Source organism: Anomalospiza imberbis, chromosome 36 (genome assembly GCF_031753505.1).
Source record: "Anomalospiza imberbis isolate Cuckoo-Finch-1a 21T00152 chromosome 36, ASM3175350v1, whole genome shotgun sequence".
Lineage (NCBI taxonomy): Eukaryota > Metazoa > Chordata > Aves > Passeriformes > Viduidae > Anomalospiza > Anomalospiza imberbis.
Window position 1 is genome coordinate 489,657 of NC_089716.1, and position 20,969 is coordinate 510,625.

The 20,969-nt window shown below is 55.6% G+C and overlaps 1 protein-coding gene and 1 pseudogene across 1 annotated transcript; both read right to left on the bottom strand.

Moving 5' to 3' along the window:
• The window catches only part of LOC137464098 (uncharacterized), a 1,364,046-nt pseudogene that overhangs the window by 481,797 nt on the left and 861,280 nt on the right, over positions 1 to 20,969 (bottom strand).
• On the bottom strand, positions 474 to 2,772 carry LOC137464118 (class II histocompatibility antigen, B-L beta chain-like). Its single transcript, XM_068175426.1, is given in 5 exon segments — positions 474 to 568; positions 1,143 to 1,355; positions 1,358 to 1,405; positions 1,956 to 2,225; positions 2,661 to 2,772. Coding segments are annotated over 5 exon segments (735 nt in total). The 5' UTR covers positions 2,770 to 2,772.

Consider the following 20,969-nt stretch of genomic DNA (forward strand, 5'->3'; position numbering starts at 1 on the left):
TTGTCCCCGTGCCGGTGCTCGGGGCGGGATCTCTGCCGTTGCTTCTCTCCAGTCCCGGGCCTCTCCTCAGCCAATGAGAGAACGCGATGGACAAGAGTCAGCCAATCAGAGCGAGCGGGGCTGATGACTCACGAGTTGCCGGGCAGACCCGCAGCACCCAGTGTTCCCCACCTGGACCCCACCCTCCCTGCCCAGTCCCGGCCCCCGCGTGGGGTCCCCCCAAGTCCCTCCCCACTGCCCCCCATAACCTGGGCTGGGTTTAACTGGGAAGCTTTACTGGGAAGACTGGGAGCAGGCGGGCAGGGGCAGAGTGACAGCAGGGTTGGGGGGACACACGACCCCCCCAAAATCAGCGTGGGGACGGAGCGGGGGGTGCGGGGAGGGGATGCGGCTGGCGTCGGCTCAGGAGCTCTGTGGCCAGAGAAAAGGGGGTGACACCGGGCTGGAGCCCCGGGGAAGGAGCACACAAGCTCCTAGAAGCTGAGCCCCAGCGCCAGGAAGACGAAGCCCAACTCGGAGCCCCCGATCCCTGACAGCATCTTGCTGCGGGCGGCATCCAGTGGCATCTCTGGGGGGTCTGCAGGGGTAAGGACCCCCAAAACCTCTCAGAGACACCCCAAGCCCCTCCAAGTACCCTCCCAATCACCCCCATCCCACCCAGGACCCCCTGAAACCTCCCCCCGGTCCCTTCCCGGCCTCCCCAGGACCCACCAAAGCCTCTCCCATCCTTCTCAGGATCCCACCACCCCCTTCCTGTCAACCCGCACGGCCCCAGGACCCCCAAACCCTCTCCCAGTCCCTTCCCAGCCCCACCAGGACTCACCCTGACCCCTCCATGTCTCTTCCCAGCACAACCAACCTCATCCCAAGCTCTGCTTTTCCATCCCCAATCTCCTTCCAGCTCCTCTAGACTCACTCCAATCCTTCCCAGTCACACCCAGCACCCCCAAACTCCCTCCCAGTGTCCACCAGGACCCCCAGAACCCCATCCCACCCTCCCCAGCATCCTTGAAATCACTTCTCAGCCCTTCCACACCTCCAAGTCCCTCTCCCAGCTGAAACCAGGCTGTCTCCAACTCCCTCCCAGTTGCTCCCAGCACATCCCAGTGGCTCTCCCAGCGCCCCCAATACCCCCCCTGTACCCCAGTGCCGGCTCAGGGGGTGCTCCAGGCTGACGTGCTCCACCTGGCAGCTGCAGGTGAGCCTGGGCCAGGGGGGTGTTTCCAGCAGCACCAGGAGCTGGTAGGTCCAGTCCTTGTTGGGGACCATGTCGGTGGCCACCACAGAGAGCTCCTGCTGGCCCTGGAACCACCTCAGCTGGGTGTGGGCAGGGTAGAAATCCATCACGGAGCAGCCCCGGGCCGGGAGCTCGAGGGCACCAGCGAGATGGGCACGCTGGGGGACACTGGGAGAGAGCGGGGACAGACTGGGATCAGCTGGGGGGCACTGGGAGAGAGAGGGGAGGGGTGGGGCGGCCTTGGGAGGGATTGGGAATGGACTAGGAAGGACTGGGGTGGCACTCAGAGAGATGGGAGGGGATGGGGGGCACTGGGAGGGAGGATGGAGGTCTAGGAGTGAACTGGGAATGGACTGGGAGGGACTGGGGCGGCACTGGGAGGAACTGGGAACGAAGTGCGCGGCACTGGGAGGCCGAGTCCAGTGCGGGGCACTCGGCGCTGCGGGTCTGCCTGGCAACTGATGAGTCATCAGAGACACGCGCTCTGATTGGCTGAGAGGCGGCAGCACCACGCTAGGCTGAGATGGACAGCCGGGAGGCACTGGGAGAGACTGGGATGGACTGGGAGAGCCACGGGGGTCAGTGGCAGGGACACAAGGTCTCGGGGATGGGCACAAGGAGGGCTGAGGGCTCTGGGCCGATCCCAGGGGGGTTTTGAGGGGCTCCAGGGTCATTGGCAGGGCAGGGCCCGAGGGGACACGCTCTGCCCCGCGCTCACCTCGGCGCTCCGTGAGGAACGGGCTGAGATACTCGTGGTTGTACCGGCACAGCCAGTCCGCCGCAGCCCTTTTTTGCTCCATAACGTCTGGGTCGCTGTTCCAATACCTGGCTGCTGTCTCCCCATAGGGGGTGAAGCCCAAAAAGTGCCCCACGTCGCAGTCGAACATCGCGTACTGCTCCCGATTGTAGATGAACCTGCTCAGGTACCTCACCTTCTCCGTGCCGTTCATGAAGTGACACTCGGACTTTCCCACGTACTGGAACACCCCTGTGTGTGCAGGACACAGGTCCGGGGGTGCCCCCCCAGCAGCCCCAGAGCTCCGGGATCAATCCCGGATCCCCACTCCGCACCCCCTGTGCCCCAGAGCCGCCATGGATCTCTCCTGCCCGAGCTGCCACTTCCTCTTTTCCACCCTTCCCCCATTTGCCCTTCCACATCCTCTCCCCTCCGACTTTCAGCCTCTCCCCAGAGAGAGTTTCAACCTTTTAAACATATTTCCCCAAAAGCCCAGCCCCCCTTCCCGCTCAGTTTTGGGGTCCTACCCTCCCCTTTTCCCCACTTTCCCACCCTCTCCCGACCCTTCCTCTCCTGCCCCCAATCCTCAGCCCCTCCCGCTCTTCCTTTCGGGGTCCCCTCCTCCTCCTGCCCCTGCAATTTCGGGCTCCCACCGCCCCCTTTTCCCCATTCTCCCCCCTGTCCCACCGCCTCCCGCCCCCCCCCGCTCTCCCGAGAGCTCCGCGCCCGCAGCCGGGGGGGCTCCCAGCACCACCAGTGCCACCAGTACGGCCCCAGCTGCCGCCACTCGCCCCATGGCCAGCGCCGCCCAGGGAGCACCAGCCCCAGAGCGGCCGCGCTGCGCTGGCAGCACCAGTCCGGAGCAGCGCGGGCTCAGCAGCGCCGCGCGCTCTCATTGGCTCCGAGCACTTTTGGGCACCGATTGCCGAGGCTCTGCCGCACAACCGATGACTCCTCAACTCCTCGCGCTCTCATTGGCTGCAGCGCGTTTTGGCTGCGTTTGGATTGGCTGAGCGGTTCCGGGACGCTGCAGCCCCGGCTGGGGCTTTTCCAGGCCCGGGGAGCCTTGGGGCGCTGCGCAGCTGGGAGCTCAGCTGTGCCCAGAAATGTGTGCCCGGCTGCGCGGGGTCTCAGGGGTGCCCGTGGCGAGGGGTGACGCTGGCCCCATGCCAGGCACCCCCCAGAGCCGCTCTGTCCCTGCCCCCCGCAGCCGCACAGGGACAGCAAATGGAACCGAGGGTTCCTGCTTGGGGACAAGGAGCGGGAGAGATCCCTCAGCAAATCCGGCACGGGCACAACAGACCCGGCCCGGGCACAGGGAGGGAATTTATTACCAACCAAATCACACCAGGACAAGGAGAGGGGAAAGAAATCTCTCCAACACCTTCCCCCCACCCAACCGGGATCACCCAGAACGGGGTCACCAGGGCTCTGCCCAACGGGGCTCACTGGGGATCATCCAACGTGGATCCTCCCATGGGGGATGGAGCTGGAGCAGCGCACGAAGCTCTTCCTGCACTCGGGGCACTCACAGGGCCTCTCCCTGGTGTGGAAGTGCTGGTGAGGGACGATCTCTGAATTCCACCTGAAGCTCTTCTGACATTCCAAGCACTCATAGGGCCGTTCCCCAGTGTGGATCCTGTGGTGATTGGTGAGGTCAGAGGTCCCACTGAAGCTCTCCCCACACTCCCCACACTCACAGGGCCTCTCCCCAGTGTGGATGTTCTGGTGTTCCATCAGGGTGGAGCTCCAGCTGAAACCCTGCCCATATTCCAAGCACTTGTGGGGCTTCTCCCTGCCATGAGGCTTCTCCAGCAGCTCCGAGCTCCAGCTGGATCTCTGGCCACGTTCCTGGCTCAGGGGAGCTCTTTCTTCCCTGCAGCTTCCTGGGCTGGGTTTGTAGCCCCTCCTCCTGCAGGATCTCCGGGGCTTTTCATCCTTCTCCATCCAGCCACGCCCTGGGAATGACAAATCCTGCTTTGGGGAAAACCAAGGTAGGAGCACCTTGGAGTAGAGGCTCCTCACTGCCCAAATCCATCCCTAGAACTCAGCAGGAGTCTTGTGTTCATGGAAATCTCCACTATATCAAGGTTCAGCCCAAAACAACTCTCCCAGTAGTTCCCGATCTCTGATCTCTCCACTTTTGGCATTCCAGAGGTTTCCTTTCCTTGGGATGATGGGGGTCCAATGGCTCCAGGGGCTCCCCCTTCTCCGGCCTCCTGCTTAGGGATGATCCAGGGGCTTTTGGGGATCCATGGGGTCCCTTCTGCCCTGATGCTCTACTTTGAGGTCCCAGGGGTCTCAGGGGTCCCTCCTCTCCAGGCTCCCCCCCCTTTCCAGCCAGCCGGGGGTCCCCCAGCTCCAGGATCATCCCTCTCTGCTCTCCCCACTCTGGGGGGTCCCAGGGGGTCCTCAGGACAATGTCCTCCCCCTGGTGGCCCTGGGCAATGGCCACGTGGACTCCCAAAGATCCCCCCAAGGGGCTCAGCTCTGGGGTCCTGCAAGATCCAAACCTACACACACACACACACAAAGAGAAAAAACCTCCCAGGGTTTATTTGGGCCTCCCAGACGATATTTGGGGCTCCATTCCACAATCTGCAAGCTCCAAACACACCCCAATAAAAAAACCCTCTCAGGGACCCCCCGATAGATTTGGGACGAGCTCCCCCTCCCCTCTCACCTGCAGGATGAGCTGGGGGCGATGGTCCCGGGGCCAAGGGTGCTGCAGCCACAGGGGGCACTGGAACCTCCTGTTTCTCCTCCTTTTCCTGCTCCTGCTCCTCCTCTTCCTGCTCCTCCTTTTCCTCTCTCCCTCCTCCTCCTCCTTCCTCATCCCACCACCTGCCCAGTTCCTGCCTTCTCTATATTTAGAGTGGAGAACCTTGCTTGTTTTTAGAACGAGAACAAAGATCCCAGATGGAACACGGCTTGCTGGTTTTAGCCAGAAGTGTCAGTGACTAAAGGTCATGTTCCCTCTGCTTTGGTGCCGTCCTTGTTCCTCCTCAGTGTTCAGGCTGGGCTATGGGGTGTCCTTGTTTGCTGCATTTTCAGAGTTCCTCCTGTATCCTTTGGGCAACAGGCTGTGTCCTGGGAGGGTTCTTTGTGCTCCTTTGTGACACAGGAGAACCTTCCAGGCGGTTTCTGCGTGAGCTGCTGCTGTGATGTCACAGGAGCACTGCCACGTCCCCGAGGTGTTCCCGTTGCTGTGGCACACGGAGGCCTCAGTGTCCAGAGTGGCTCTGGGCACTGCTCGTTGCTGGAGGATCCTCCTGCCCGAGGCATTCTCAGCAGCCAGCCCACCCCTGACGGGTGTCCTTCTGTGCTTGCAGGGCTACAGTCTGCAGACGTGTGCAGCGCAGCCAAAATGATCCAGCACGTGGCTGCTGCAGTTTGCACGCTGTACTCTGTGGCGTATGCGGGGTATTTTTTAACCCACTTGGCACGTAAGTCGAGGTTTTCCCTCGGTGCTGTGGCTTTGGGCTTGCTGTGTGCTTGCTGTTCTTCCTCTGGGCCTGAGCTGACTTTGTAACCAAATTGCCATGAAGACACCATTGCTTTGGGAGAGCTCCTGGCAGCAGCTGCAGCTGGAAAAGGGGGTGTCTGCAGCCAGCGGGGCGTGCACAGCATTTGCAATGAGCCCTGGGGGGTTCTGTTCCCTCATACGGGGAGTCTGTGGCAGCAGAGCCTGGAACTGCCTGTCCAGCCAAGAGCTGATCCAGCCCAGTATTTTGTGCTGTTCTCTTGCTGTGTGAAGGGACTGTGGCTCCTGGAGGGACGCTGTGAAAGCAAAATGCTCTCTCGGGGTTGCCTTGCTCCGGGGCATTTCCCACCACAGGCAGTTTTTTTTCCTGACAGCATCTGGTTCATGTTCCCTCTTCCCTTGCAGGGCACCTCATGAGTGGATCCCGAGCAGCTCCTCCTTCGGTGAGTGGGAAAGGAACCTTTGGTGTTTGGAATTGTGCAGCAAGTTGTGAGCTCAGCATGTGGCAGCCGAGTGCCAGCCTGGGAGGCTGAAGGAAAGTTCCTGCCAGTGTCCTTGCAGCAGCAAAGGGATCCCTGGGAGTTTTCTCCTTTTCTGCTGAAGAGCTTTTGAAGAGCTGCAGGTCCGGTTTTGCAGGCAGAGCATTGCTTGCTGGCTCTAGCCATGGTGGAATATGGAATTCCCAAGAATAAGGGGCAATGTGGACTTTAGCCCATTGTTAGTTTGAACAGCTCCGAACCCAATTTCTGCTTAGTGCAGCTGGATGTGCAGCTGAGGGTAAATAAGGTGATAACTGAGACAGAACTTCCCGTCCCTCACGCTGCCGTCTGTCCACAGGGCACAAAAGCGGCACCAGCACCTCCTCTGGCTCCCTCTGCTTCCAAAGAGGAGGCCAAAGAGGAGGAAGGCAGCAGTGAGCTTCCCGCTGTTCCGGGGGACGATGGTGAACGTCCCTCAGTTCCGGGAGATGACAGTGAACTTCCCGCTGCTCTGGGAGACGAGGGCGAACATCCCGTGCTGTGGGAACACAACGGCGAGGCTCCTGCGGTGTGGGACAAGGACAGTGGACATCTCCTGGTGTGGGAGGAGGACAGAGGATATGCTGTGTCTTGGGAAGAGGAGGTTGAACTTCTCCCAGCATGGGAAGCGGACAGTGAACGTCCCCTGGCTTGGAGAGATGATGGCGAACCTGCAGCGTTTTGGGAAGAGGACGGAGAAGCTCCCTGTGCTTGGGAAGAGGACACTGAACCTCCCTCGGCTGTGGGATCCTGGGCTGAACATTCTGACAGCAGCACAGCCCTGCAGCCAGAGGGGAGAGGGGAGTGGTGCCTGATGCAGCTGAGTACGTCTGCTCTGTTCCTGTGTGCCAGAGCAGGGTGCTGTGTGTGTGTCTCGGCATCAGCTGCACCCAGTGCTGCTCTGCAGCTGAATGTGCCAGGGTCATTTCTTGTCCTTCCCCAGCTGAGACCAAGGGGCTGACGGCCCCAGGGAGGGGGGCTGCATTCTGGCTCTGCTGCAAGGCGGGGTCTCACTCTGGGAGGGAGCGTCTTCCACCTGGTTTCTTTCAGGGAACACCGTGAGCCTGGCGGAGCCTGCCGAGAAATACCTGGAAGTGGAGCAGATTGGCCAAGGGTAAGTGCACGGCAGTTACTTCTGCACAAGCAGGCCCAGGTGTTGTGCTGGTGCAGGATCAAGTGAGAAGTCAGGAGAGCTCCAAACACCTCCAGACACTGGGGCGCTATCCTGCTGTCCCTCAGTCCTGATCAGAATTGATACCTGTGCTCAGAAGGCACCGTCAAAGGCCCCTGAGGCTGGCAGTGTCCTGCCTGCAGCAAGGAGCAGGACCTGGAAGATCTTCTGTCCCTGGAACTGGATTGCCTAAAAGAGCCACTCACCATCTGGTGACTGTCAGAAAACAGTTCCCAAGGAGATTTCTTTCAAATATTTTGCTTCAAAAAATATCCTCCGGTCAGGATTATCAACCTAATGGTTTAGAAACAGAAACCAAAGCTGAACTAATAAGTGCTCGATTCTAGCACAGGTAGTAGAGCCCATACATTCAGTAACAGACACAGAGCTGATGCACTCTGGGGGAAAATGCATCACCTGCCTGATGGCAGGACCCTTGTGGATCCTGCAGGTCTTAGGCAGGAAATGGAAAAGGATGGAATGCATTCTTTTCCAGTTCTTTAGACACCCATTGCTCACTTCAGGTTTTAAACTATAGCAGTGCAGCATGGACATTTGGGATTTGCTCCAGCCCAATTCCTTGGTGTTGGGTCTCAGTTTTCTCTGGCACACCTTGCGTGGCAGAGGGCTGGTGGCTGCTGCGCTGTTGTTGGAAGGGTCGATGCCCCCAGGTGTTTGTGAACGCTGCAGGCAGCAGAGATCTCCTGTCTGGGCTGGCTTTCACTGCCAGGGCCTAAAGCGCTGCTTCTTTCTTCTCTGCTGTTTTGTCTCCAGGGCTTTCGGAACCGTTTCGAAAGGACTCGACAGGGCCACTGGAGGAGAGGTCAGTGTCAACACGCCCAGCACGTCTGGCAGCTCTCCAGGGCTCTCCCCTCTGCTGGGAGCTGTGGCTGCAGCTTTGGGGGCCAGCAGAGCTTTCCTGCACAGGCTGCTCCTCTGCAGGCAGAGCCGTGTCAGCCTGCAGAGCACAGCTGGGACAGACTTGGTCCTTCTGAAGTGCCCAAAGGAATGCAAGGAGGGCAATGGATGTGTGTGTTTGGTTTGTTGTGCAATCCCAACCAGAGCAGTTGCATCTGAAATCATGACCCAATCCCATAGAACTGCTAAAGGGTTCCCGGCTGTTTTGCTCTGTTTGCACAGAACCAGAATTACCTCCTGCTTGCAGAATGTGTTTGAACAATAATGAGAGTGTTGAGGCCATTTGAGAAGACTGTAGGTGCAGAGAATGTGGTTAGAGCTTGGAGGCTGACAGCTGAGGGGCCATTTCTGCAGAGCTTGCAAGGCCAAATGTCTCTGGCCATGTGTCCTGTAAGCAGTCCCCAGCGAGCAGAGCAATGGGCTGTGGGAATGGCACTTGCTGAGCTCTGGTGTCCCATCCCAAGGCAGTTTGGCACAGCCCGGCTCCGTCGCCCCAAAAAGACTCGCTCCGTGTTTGCTGCGGCCTCCTGCCACAGACTCCTCCAGTTAAAGGTCTGCAATGTCCCTTCAGGTGGCCATAAAGAAAATGAGTCTGAGAGGGCAGAACAGGGAACGAGCTGTGAATGAGCTCCTGCTCCTGAAGGACAAGAAGAACCCCAACATTGTCAGCCCTTTGGACAGGTGAGTGCTTCAGGCCTTATCCCGTGCCTGGGCCCTGCCTTAACCTTTCCTGGCATCCGTAGTCTGTAGCCTGATTTGAAAATGCCTGACCCAGCCGTATCTTCCCAAAACAACAGCCTGGCAGTTCACTCCCTCTGTGTGCTTTTGTTGCTTTGGTTTGGTTTTCCCTTCAAGCTGACCCTGTTTTCTGTGTCTTACAACAAGTGCTGGTAAACCACAGCAGAAATTATTTCCCTTGGCTTCTTCTTCCCAGCCCTTTCCCACTGCTGCAGATGCCAGGAAGACCAGGTTCTTGTTCCCAGAAATGCCTCGTTTGCCCATTTGCCACTGGCCTTGCCTGTTTCTGAAGGGACTTTCTGAAAGGTTTTCTGACCCCTTTTGTCCCAAGTGCTGCCCGGCCTCCTCCCCTGGATAACCCTGGGAGCTGTGTTGCCTTGTTCTGCAGGGAAGGGTGGAACTGAAGAGTTCAGAAGCTGAACCAGCTGGGGGCCAGTGTTGTGGTTCCACATTGATCTGGGCCTTTGCTAAACTGCATTTTTCACCTGCTTGCCATCTCAGGCCTCTCCTTTCTCACAGGGGTCTCCTCCTTTAGACTGTGCAGATCCCAAGGGCTGGGCAGCCTGGCAGGAATGTCTCTCCATCGGATTCTGTCCTCATTGACAAGTGACCTGGCAACAAAACTCCACTCCAGGCTTTTCCATGGGGGAATTGAGCACTGCACATTGGTCTCCATGCCACTGCTTTCCTCTTCCAGCTTCCTTGTTGATGGAGATCTCTGGCTGGTGATGGAATACATGGATGGAGGAACTTTGCAGGACGTTGTCAGACAGACACGCATGGCTGAAGGAGAGATGGCAGCTGTCAGTCGGGAGGTGAGGGATCCTGCCTGTGACTGCCATGCCTTGGACACGATGGTCCTTCCCAAGAGGGCGTGAGAGCAGGAGTGGCTCGCTTTGTTTCTCTGTTGTTTTTATGAGCTGGAGAAGAAAGAGCCCCTGCAGTGAATGGCCTGCCAGCAGCACTGCACTTCTACTCTGTTCTTGTTCTCTTTCCTGCTGTTGTGGCACTCTCTGTCTGTTTTGGATTTGATGTGCTGTTCTCAGCTTTGCCTTGAACCGTTTGCCTGGAGCTTGTCTGCACTGCACTCCTGGCCTGTCAGAGCAAAGTCGCTGCTGGCAGAATTCTAAACTGTCCTTTCTTGTGTGATATATTCCGGCCATTGGTTTTTACCCTCGTGTTTCTTGTTCTCTCTCAGTGTCTGCAGGGCCTGCATTTCCTCCATTCGAACCGGGTGATCCACAGAGATCTGAAGAGCTCCAACATCCTTCTGGGAATGGACGGCTCTGTCAAGCTGGGTGGGTGTTCCTGGCCAGGCACGGCGCTCCCGGGGTGCGGCTGTGGGGCTGCTTCCCAGTGACGGCCAGAGCCCCACAAGGGCTGCTGGGGGCACTGCCCGGCCCCTGCTGCCAGCTGAGAGCGGCTGCCCCTGCAGAGAGCTCAGGAGAGGAGCAGGCTGTCAGGGGTGCCTTTGCTCTGGCAATGGCCCTCCCAGAGGGGCAGGAGTTGGAATCTAAAGCTGCAAGGGAATCAGTAACAGCAACTGCACGAAAGCTGAGGGTTTCTTTAAGGGTCCAGTTCAGTTCCATCTTTCCTTGGCTGCAGCCTTGAGAACTTTCCCAGCTGACTTCACTACTGCATTCTCAGACTGAGAGTGGGGAGTCTTTGTGCTTGGTTTTCCTCATTCCAGCTGCCTTTGACAGTGTTTCTTTCTGTCCTCAGCTGATTTTGGCCTCAGCGCTCAGCTCAGCCCTGAGCAGGACCAGCGCAGCTCCATGGTGGGCACTGCTCACTGGATGGCCCCAGAAGTTGTCACCAGTTCTCCTTACGGCCCCAAGGTGGACATCTGGTCCTTTGGCATTGTGACCATCGAGATGGTGGAAGGAGAACCTCCTTACTTCAAGGAAACGAGGGCCATGGTAAGAGGCCAATTCTCCCGTGGTTGCAGAGGCCTGTGAGCACAGGGTGAGCCTGCACTGGGAGCAGCAGCTGGAGGTTTCTGCACATGGGGAAGGGAATTCCCAGAGGACTGGAGCCTCAACACAGACACATATTCTGCAGTCTCCAGACACAATTTGCTTTGGGATTTACGTTGTTTCAGTTCTTCTGGCTGTGAGGATGACCTGAAAATGTGAAGCAAGTGCACCAGCTCTTTACAATGGCTGTGGCAGCACCAGGGTTTGGGTTTTTTGGTTGGCATAGAAAAATGAGCTGTGAGCAGCATCTCTGCCAGGGAGGAAAGTGCCCCTGGAGCTGGGGCTGGGAAGCCGGGGTCGATGTGAGCACTTGTGGGTGGGAAGGAAGCTGGCAGAGCGCTGAGTTTGCTTTTCCTGCAGGCTCGCGCTCTGATCCGGCAGAACGGGACCCCGCAGCTGCAGGAGCCCAGGCGCCTGTCGGCTCTGCTGCGGGACTTCCTCGAGTGCAGCCTGGAGCCGGACGAGGAGCGGCGCTGGTCTGCCCAGGAGCTGCTGCAGGTGAATGCCAAGCGGCTGCAGGGGAAGCAGCAGCGCCAGGGAGGGGTTTTCTTGTGGGGCCCCCTCCTATGGTCTCTGGTCTCGCTGCTTTCCACACGCAAAGCAAGCAGAATCCTCGCCAGGTTTGGCTTGGCAGGGGCCTTTCGAGGTCATCTGCACCTGGGGCCCCACAGCGAGCAGGGCCATCTTCAAGCAGCTCAGGTGGCTCAGAGCCCTGCCTGACCTGAGCTTGGATGTTCCCAGGGAGGAGGCACCTCCCACGTCTCTCGGCACCTTCTGTCAGTGCTTCCCCACTCTCCTGCTAAAAAAATTCTGCCTTAGATCTCATCTGAGCCTGCTTCCCCCTCCTGAGTTTCAGACCATTTCCCTTTGTCCTGTTGCAACAGAGCCTGTGAGGAAGTTGACTCTGGAAAGTAACGGTTCATTTCTTTCTTTTTTCTCCTTTGGGCAGCACCCATTTTTATCATCAGCCAAGCCTCTCTCCAGCCTGACCCCTCTGATCACCGCAGCAAAGCAAGTGAGGCAGCAGTGGAGGAGATGAAGCACTGGAGGACAGCGTTTAGTTACTGTAGTTAGTTAGGACAACTAGTTAGTTATGGTAGTTAGCAGTGCTAGTTAGTTATGGTAGTTAGCAGTGCTAGTTGGTTAGGGTAGTTAGGACAGCCTGTTTGTTACGGCTCTTATGACAGCCTGTTTGTTATGGCAGTTTTTTGAATAAAAACTCTCTTAAACCTCAACTCCCTTGATGTGTCCCTTCCTTCTCCCTGTGTGACTCAGCTGCCCGGAGCAATGTGAGGGGAGAGCGGGCCCAGGCTCGCCCAGAGCTGAGCCCCAGCAGAGCCCTGGCAGAGCCCAGAGCAGCCTCGGCATCTGCAGAGTCAGCCTGGAAGGAGGCGCTTGGAGCCTTCTTGGCTGCACCCGACTCTGGGTTACAAACTGTGGGTGGTGGAAAATGTCACCGGCTCTGCAAGAGGGCAGAAGGGGCCCGGGGAAGGCCCAAGTGCTCCATGCAAGGGAAAAACCTGCCCTGGGTTTGTTATAAAGAACTATGTAGTTGGTGGCTTTTGCTATTTTGTCTTGACTTCTGCAACTTATTCCTAATCACAACATGAAAGATGAGCTGATTTTGATGTAGGACAGTTTGTAATCACTTTTAACTGCTTTTGCTGTCGTACAATTTGTCAGCTTTTTGTGGCCAGTGCCCTGGCCCCTGTGTTGCTCAAATCCTCAGAACATCATTCATGGATGATATTTTAGTTTGTGGACAGTGTGAAAAACATACATTATAGTTTTGGCTTTTGCAAAGTATTGAAGTGGATGCTACGTGTTGTGCAATAGAATGTTGACTTTTGCAGAAGTAGCTGCAGTTGTGAAATAATAACTAATGCTTTTATTTTTGTAACTAACTGATAAGAATAACTCAGAGATATTTGTGAAACAGCTAATGTTGATTTAAAGTACTTGTGGAAGTAGCTAAAACCGTCTGCATGGCCAGATAACATTTTAGGAACGGGTGTGATGAGGACCCCTGCCGCTGACCCTTCAACTGTCAATAACTGTCGCCTGCTGATGTGGAAACCCAGGGCACTGGGAATATTTCTCTGTCTGCTCTGGGGTGTCCTGATCCCCAGGGAGCACTGACTTTGACCCTCGTTCATCAAGAAAACTTCCAAAGCCTCAAGGTAAACTAGAAACCACAAAAGTGTGAAAGAGATTGTAGAGATTGTAGAGAGTAGTGGAGTATGTCACATGGGTGAGACATTTAGGTTTTAGGATTTTTAGTATGTTATAGATGGGTTCAAGATGGAGGATATAGGGTGTTGTCTTGAGTTCCCTTCTTCTTTCTTCTTCTTCCTTTTTCTCCTTGGGTTAGCTGGTATCTTGTAATTGGGTAGAAAAATGTGCATTGCGGGTCTTTGGGGGTCAGTTATTGGGTTAGAAAGGTGTTCTGGTTTGAAAAGGAAAGCCAGTGAGAGACTTCAAGTCAGAAATACAATTTTTTAGGAAAAGAAAGAAAAAAACCCTAAATACATGCAATAATACAAAAGGAAAGAAAACAACCGCTGACAGAGTCAGAATACAACCTGACACTCTGGTGGTGGTGGGAGTCCAGACTGGAATGGCCTCAGTCTTCCCAAAGTGGCCGATGTGGTTCTGTCAGGTCTTGTAGAAGGGTGTAATCTTCCTCTGACAGTGCACTGGAGAAACCCCAGCTGTTCCCAGTGGTAAACTGCCCAGATTATATTCAGTCAGGAAATGCTTGTCTCCTCCCTCTGGGCAGAGCATCCCACAATGGGATGATGTAATTTCAACAGTCATGCAGTGACATTGAATGGGCCATTAACAACAGATATCCTCCCGGGGTGGGGGGAAAGATAAGAAGATAAGAGATAAGGAGCAGGTAGAAAAGGTAAGAAGAAACTTCTCACAGATGGGAAATTAATAACATCTTGCATTTCAACCTGGGACAAAAGGAAAATAATTTAGGTGTCACTGCCGCCGTGCCTACCCTGAAGCTCCCTGGCTTCGCCTGCCCAGCCGAGGCACAGTCAGCTGCGGGGGACATGCCCCTGTTTCTCGAGAAGATTCGGGGAGTGGCTAAGACAGAGCGCTTCTCTGTCTGCCTTGTAAGGAGGAGAGGCAGCATCCGAGGAGATAATGAGGGAGTCGACTCAAGGCCGGGGAAAAAGTCTCAAGTTTAATCCAAGCTCTGAGGAGCTACGAATGCCATTGTCCCGACAGCCGAAAACGCTCTCGAGGCTCTCGCAATTGTCTTAAGTACCAGGATGGTGACCAGGGGGAAGGGACGCCCACCACCCAATGGGGGGATTTGGGGGAGTGGAAGGCGGAGGGACAGACAGACACACAAACCAATGGGGGAAGTTTAAGGGAGCGACCCCTGCCCCTCGTCCACTCACTCTGCCCAAGGAGGAAGATTCTGGGAGAGCGGGATGGGGAACCAAGTGATGCACAGGGTGCCAGGGAGGGGACATGGGAATGACTGAGCATTTTCAGGGAGGCATTGAGGGAAAGGCGGGAAAGCTCGGGGTGAAACCATTGGGAGAAAATGGGGGTGAAGGGGCAAACCATTACAGAACAGTTACAGGGGTATAAAAACACAATACAACATGTCACATCTTAATTGGATAGTGTAGTTTTTGATTAGACTCAAAAGGCCTTGTAACAAGAGATTGTTAGTCACTTTTGTGCTGTTTTTCCTGCACGCAGAGTCTGGTGCAGACAGTGTGCTGAAGTTTTGATAAGGTAACAATAAACAGAAGCTGAAGACCAAAGAAGTCCAATGCATCTCTCCTTCCTGACACAGAACTGCTCCAGGAGGGTCTCCCCTGCCAGGGGAGCCCCTAGGGAGTTGCCCAACTTGGGGCCTGCAGACTCACAGCTGAAACCAAGGATCAGGGGGCTGTTGTGAGGAAGTGACACAAAACCCTCAGAACAACAATCCACAATTCCTGCACGTACTCTAGAAAGGCGGTTGGGGGTCAAACCAACATCAAGAGTTCCTGGAACAAGTAAACGAGTTCAAAGAAATCTTTCAATATGTATAATCTTTATCAATATATTTTTGAACAATACAACGGAATAAGTAGATGAGTTGCTATGGTTAACCAGTGTGCCTCTGGCCATTGCCAAGCACCCAGAGCTGTTATTGATTTGTCTCTAATTATGCCTTCTTAAAGTTTTAAAAATTCTAAAGCATGAAGCTCATTTCTCACCAAACCCAAGGTACTCACCCCTTGCTTTCTTGCAAGCCATTGCCAATCCTCAATTTCATCTGGATGGAGGAGAATGACGCTGCAATGAAAACAAAGAAAAGGAAGATGCACTGCTGTGGAGGCCCAGGAGCCTACCATCAGAATCTCAGTCCCTCAGCTGTGGATGACTGGTCCCAAACAAGAATAGATTTCAAGGTTATGGGGAGAAGCTTGCTTCTCCCATAGATCTTTGCAGGCACATGCTGATTTCTGTAAAGTTATGTTACCCCATTGGCCCGTTGGCCTAATTACCCCAGTTCAACCCCTGTCACCTATTTTGGTTAGTCCCTAGAATGTTCTCCTCTCTCTGTCCCTCCACTGGCCCAAGTTTACTGCATTTCCCTGCCTCTGTTTCCCTATTAGCTGACCCAACCCTTAACCCCTCCTTTGCACCATTTTCCCCCATATCCATTGGACCCTGACCCTCAGCTCCACCCTCACTACCCCATATAAAAGCCCCCTGTGCCCTCAGCTTGCAGCCTATCTTTGTCCCTGGTCCCTGTTCAGCTCTGTGCCCTGTTCCTGTTCCAATAAACCAGTTTGCTGGAGATCCTACAAAGACCCATCCTGCCTACTTTGTCAGCTTTATAAAGTCGCCGTGAGCTTTGGGCTCATCAGTGCCGGACGCTCCAAGGGCCTCGGTAGCGCCAGGATGCTACAGACTGGGACAGCCAGGCAGGTGAGGAGGAAGTCACTGCCCCTTTGCCTCTCTCTCCTGCTCCATCTCCCAGCCCAGCATCGCCCCTGACTGCAGGACAACCTCGCTGCTGACGCCGTCCTGCCAGGGATGGATTGTGGGGATCTCCTTCCCCTTCCCTCTGGCACAGTGGCAAATCCCATCTTCTTCTCTGCCCTGCTTCCTCTCCTCATTCTCTCCTTCATCCATCTACGTCTTTTCCCATCTCCTTCCTCCCTCGTTCCTTCTTCTTCCTTCCTCTCCTGGCTTTTCCTTTCCCCTTCTCCCTGTTTCTAACTCTCCTTGTCCTTCCTGCCCCAGTCACTGAGCTGTGGACAGGGACCAGGGAGAACAAATCCATGCCACAGAACCTCATGGAAGAGGCCATTTGGAATGGCTCCACGGCACAGGAATGCAACGGGGAGGAAAAGCCCCAGAGATCCCACACGAGGAGGGGCTGCAAACCCAGCCCGGGGAGCTGTGAGGAGGGAAAACCCTCCCTGTGCCGGGAAGGGTGTGGGGAATGTAAGAAGAGTTTCAGGCAGAGCTCAGCCTATTCCTGGTGCCTCCAAAGATGGTGGTGCTGGATGCAGAGATCCATGGGTATGCAGAGGTCCCCCTGCAGATCCATGGGGATGCAGAGATGCCCCTGCAGATCCATGGGGATGCAGAGATCCCCCTGCAGATCCATAGGGATGCAGAGATCGACCTGCAGATCCATGGGGATGCAGAGATCCCCCTGCAGATCCATGGGGATGCAGAGATCCCCCTGCAGCCCCTGGAGGAGCCAGGCTGGAGCACTGGGATGCCTGAGAGGAGGCTGTGACCCCGTGGACAGAGGGGCCCCCGCTGGAGCAGCCTGTCCTGGAAGGAGTGACCCCGTGGCACAGTGACCCACGCTGCAGCACTTGGAGGGGGGCTGTGCCCCAGGGGATGGACTCCGGTTGGAGAAGTTCCTGGAGAAGTCTCCGGTGGGAGAGACCGCAGGCTGCAGCAGGGGAACGACTCCTGTCCCTGGGCAGAGGGAGAAGCCACGGGGGATGAACTGAGCACGGCCCCATTCCCTGTCTCCTGCACTGCCGGGGGAGGAGGTGCAGCTGGAAGGAGGGAGGCGTGGGGAAAGCTGGATTCAAGGCTCTTCATTGACTTCTCATTATCCTGTTCTTGTCGGAACTCAGAATGTCCCTTGGACACTCTTGGATGTTCCGGGCACAGGTCAGAAGCATTTGAGACCCTGGCATGCAGCTGGAAACCCCTGTGGCTTTGAATCTAACCCGTGGAACAATTTACCATTCTTGCAGGAAGAACAAGAAATCACACAAGTTTAGATATTATTGTAGAAGTAGTCACAAAGTGAAAGGAAGAACTTTTGAGTGCTGTACAGGGGGATTTTAGGCCTTGTACAGAGGGGTCTGAGTTTTGTACATGGGGGCCAGAAGTTCTAAGATGAAGGGACTTGGGCGTGCCCTGTCCTCCTTCTCTCTCCTTCCTAACCTCCATGTTCATGGTGATGTTGGCACTCACAGATTGGTTTAGAGTAGAAAGTCACCATTCAATATAGGTGATAGGCATTGGGGTAAAACCATAAACATTCAACACGTCATGGATGATATAAAAGATGGCACCAGCCCCCTGGGAGTCAGTGTGTGCCTTTGTCTGACCTGCTGAACGGACCGCAGCAGCTCAGGAAGAAAATCTTTTAGATAACACACAATAAACTACCTTGAGACCAGAGGACTGAAGACTACTGAGTCTTTCTTTTAAGGCACGGGTTGGAGGAGAGACTTTTCCATCTTTCAGGGCCACCCCAATCTGGGGGTGAGCCCTGACACACAGTTTGTAACCAAGAGTCGGGTGCAGCCGAGAAGGCTCCAAGCGCCTCCTTCCAGGCTGACTCTGCAGATGCCAAGGCTGCTCTGGGCTCTGCCAGGGCTCTCCAGGGGCTCAGCTCTGGGCGAGGCTGGGCCCGCTCTCCCCTCACATTGCTCCGGGCAGCTGAGTCACACAGGGAGAAGGAAGGGACACGTCAAGGGAGTTGAGGTTTAAGAGAGTTTTTATTCAAAAAACTGCCATAACAAACCGGCTGTCATAAGAACCGTAACAAACAGGCTGTCCTAACTACCATAACTAACTAGCACTACTAACTACCAAAACTAACTGGCACTGCTAACTACCATAACTAACTAGTTGTCCTAACTAACTACTGTGACTAGAAGCTGTCCTCCAGTCCTTCATATCCTCCGCTGCTCCCTCAGTTGCTTTGCTGCGGTGATCAGAGGGGTCAGGCTGGAGAGAGGCTTGGCTGATGATAAAAATGGGTGCTGCCCAAAGGAGAAAAAAGAAAGAAATGAACCGTTACTTTCCAGAGTCAACTTCCTCACAGGCTCTGCTGCAACAGGACAAAGGGAAATGGTCTGAAACTCAGGAGAGGGAAGCAGGCTCAGATGAGATCTGAGGCAGAATTTTTTTTAGCGGGAGAGTGGGGAAGCACTGACAGAAGGTGCCCAGAGATGTGGGAGGTGCCTCCTCCCTGGGAACATCCAAGCTCAGGTCAGGCAGGGCTCTGAGCCACCTGAGCTGCTTGAAGATGGCCCTGCTCGCTGTGGGGCCCCAGGTGCAGATGACCTCGAAAGGCCCCTGCCAAGCCAAACCAGGCGAGGATTCTGCTTGCTTTGCGTGTGGAAAGCAGCGAGACCGGAGACCATCGGAGGGGCCCCACAAGAAAACCCCTCCCTGGCGCTGCTGCTTCCCCTGCAGCCGCTTGGCATTCACCTGCAGCAGCTCCTGGGCAGACCAGCGCCGCTCCTCGTCCGGCTCCAGGCTGCACTCGAGGAAGTCCCGCAGCAGAGCCGACAGGCGCCTGGGCTCCTGCAGCTGCGGGGTCCCGTTCTGCCGGATCAGAGCGCGAGCCTGCAGGAAAAGCAAACTCAGCGCTCTGCCAGCTTCCTTCCCACCCACAAGTGCTCACATCGACCCCGGCTTCCCAGCCCCAGCTCCAGGGGCACTTTCCTCCCTGGCAGAGATGCTGCTCACAGCTCATTTTTCTATGCCAACCAAAAAACCCAAACCCTGGTGCTGCCACAGCCATTGTAAAGAGCTGGTGCACTTGCTTCACATTTTCATGTCATCCTCACAGCCAGAAGAACTGCAACAACGTAAATCCCAAAGCAAATTCTGTCTGGAGACTGCAGAATATGTGTCTGTGTTGAGGCTCCAGTCCTCTGGGAATTCCCTTCCCCATGTCCAGAAACCTCCAGCTGCTGCTCCCAGTGCAGGCTCACCCTGTGCTCACAGGCCTCTGCAACCACGGGAGAATTTGCCTCTTACCATGGCCCTCGTTTCCTTGAAGTAAGGAGGTTCTCCTTCCACCATCTCGATGGTCACAATGCCAAAGGACCAGATGTCCACCTTGGGGCCGTAAGGAGAACTGGTGACAACTTCTGGGGCCATCCAGTGAGCAGTGCCCACCATAGAGCTGCGCTGGTCCTGCTCAGGGCTGAGCTGAGCACTGAGGCCAAAATCAGCTGAGGACAGAAACAAACACTGTCAAAGGCAGCTGGAATGAGGAAACCAAGCACAAAGACTCCCCACTCTCAGTCTGAGAATGCAGCAGTGATGTCAGCTGGAAAAGTCCTCAGGGCTGTAGCCAAGGAAAGATGGAACTGAACTGGACCCTTAAAGAAACCCTCAGCTTTTGTGCAGTGGTTTTTACTGATTCCCTTGCAGCTTCAGATTCCAACTCCTGCCCCTCTGGGAGGGCCATTGCCAGAGCAAAGGCACCCCTGACAGCCTGCTCCTCTCCTGAGCTCTCTGCAGGGGCAGCCGCTCTCAGCTGGCAGCAGGGGCCGGGCAGTGCCCCCAGCACTTGTGGGGCTCTGGCCGTCACTGGGAAGCAGCCCCACAGCCGCACCCCGGGAGCGCCGTGCCTGGCCAGGAACACCCACCCAGCTTGACAGAGCCGTCCATTCCCAGAAGGATGTTGGAGCTCTTCAGATCTCTGTGGATCACCCGGTTCGAATGGAGGAAATGCAGGCCCTGCAGACACTGAGAGAGAACAAGAAACACGAGGGTAAAAACCAATGGCCGGAATATATCACACAAGAAAGGACAGTTTAGAATTCTGCCAGCAGCGACTTTGCTCTGACAGGCCAGGAGTGCAGTGCAGACAAGCTCCAGGCAAACGGTTCAAGGCAAAGCTGAGAACAGCACATCAAATCCAAAAGAGACAGAGAGTGCCACAACAGCAGGAAAGAGAACAAGAACAGAGTGGAAGAGCAGTGCTGCTGGCAGGCCGTTCACTGCAGGGGCTCTTTCTTCTCCAGCTCATAAAAACAACAGAGAAACAAAGCCCTGAGCCTGGAGCCACTCCTGCTCTCACGCCCTGCTGGGAAGGACCATCGTGTCCAAGGCATGGCAGTCACAGGCAGGATCCCTCACCTCCCGACTGACAGCTGCCATCTCTCCTTCAGCCATGCGTGTCTGTCTGACAACGTCCTGCAAAGTTCCTCCATCCATGTATTCCATCACCAGCCAGAGATCTCCATCCACAAGGAAGCTGGAAGAGGAAAGCAGTGGCATGGAGACCAATGTGCAGTGCTCAATTCCCCCATGGAAAAGCCTGGAGTGGAGTTTTGTTGCCAGGTCACTTGTCAATGAGGACAGAATCCGATGGAGAGACATTCCTGCCAGGCTGCACAGCCCTTGGGATCTGCACAGTCTAAAGGAGGAGACCCCTGTGAGAAAGGAGAGGCCTGAGATGGCAAGCAGGTGAAAAATGCAGTTTAGCAAAGGCCCAGATCAATGTGGAACCACAACACTGGCCCCCAGCTGGTTCAGCTTCTGAACTCATCAGTTCCACCCTTCCCTGCAGAGCAAGGCAACACAGCTCCCAGGGTTATCCAGGGGAGGAGGCCGGGCAGCACTTGGGACAAAAGGGGTCAGAAAACCTTTCAGAAAGTCCCTTCAGAAACAGGCAAGGCCAGTGGCAAATGGGCAAACGAGGCATTTCTGGGAACAAGAACCTGGTCTTCCTGGCATCTGCAGCAATGGGAAAGGGCTGGGAAGAAGAAGCCAAGGGAAATAATTTCTGCTGTGGTTTACCAGCACTTGTTGTAAGACACAGAAAACAGGGTCAACTTGAAGGGAAAACCAAACCAAAGCAACAAAAGCACACGGAGGGAGCGAACTGCCAGGCTGTTGTTTTGGGAAGGTAAGGCTGGGTCAGGCATTTTCAAAACAGGCTAC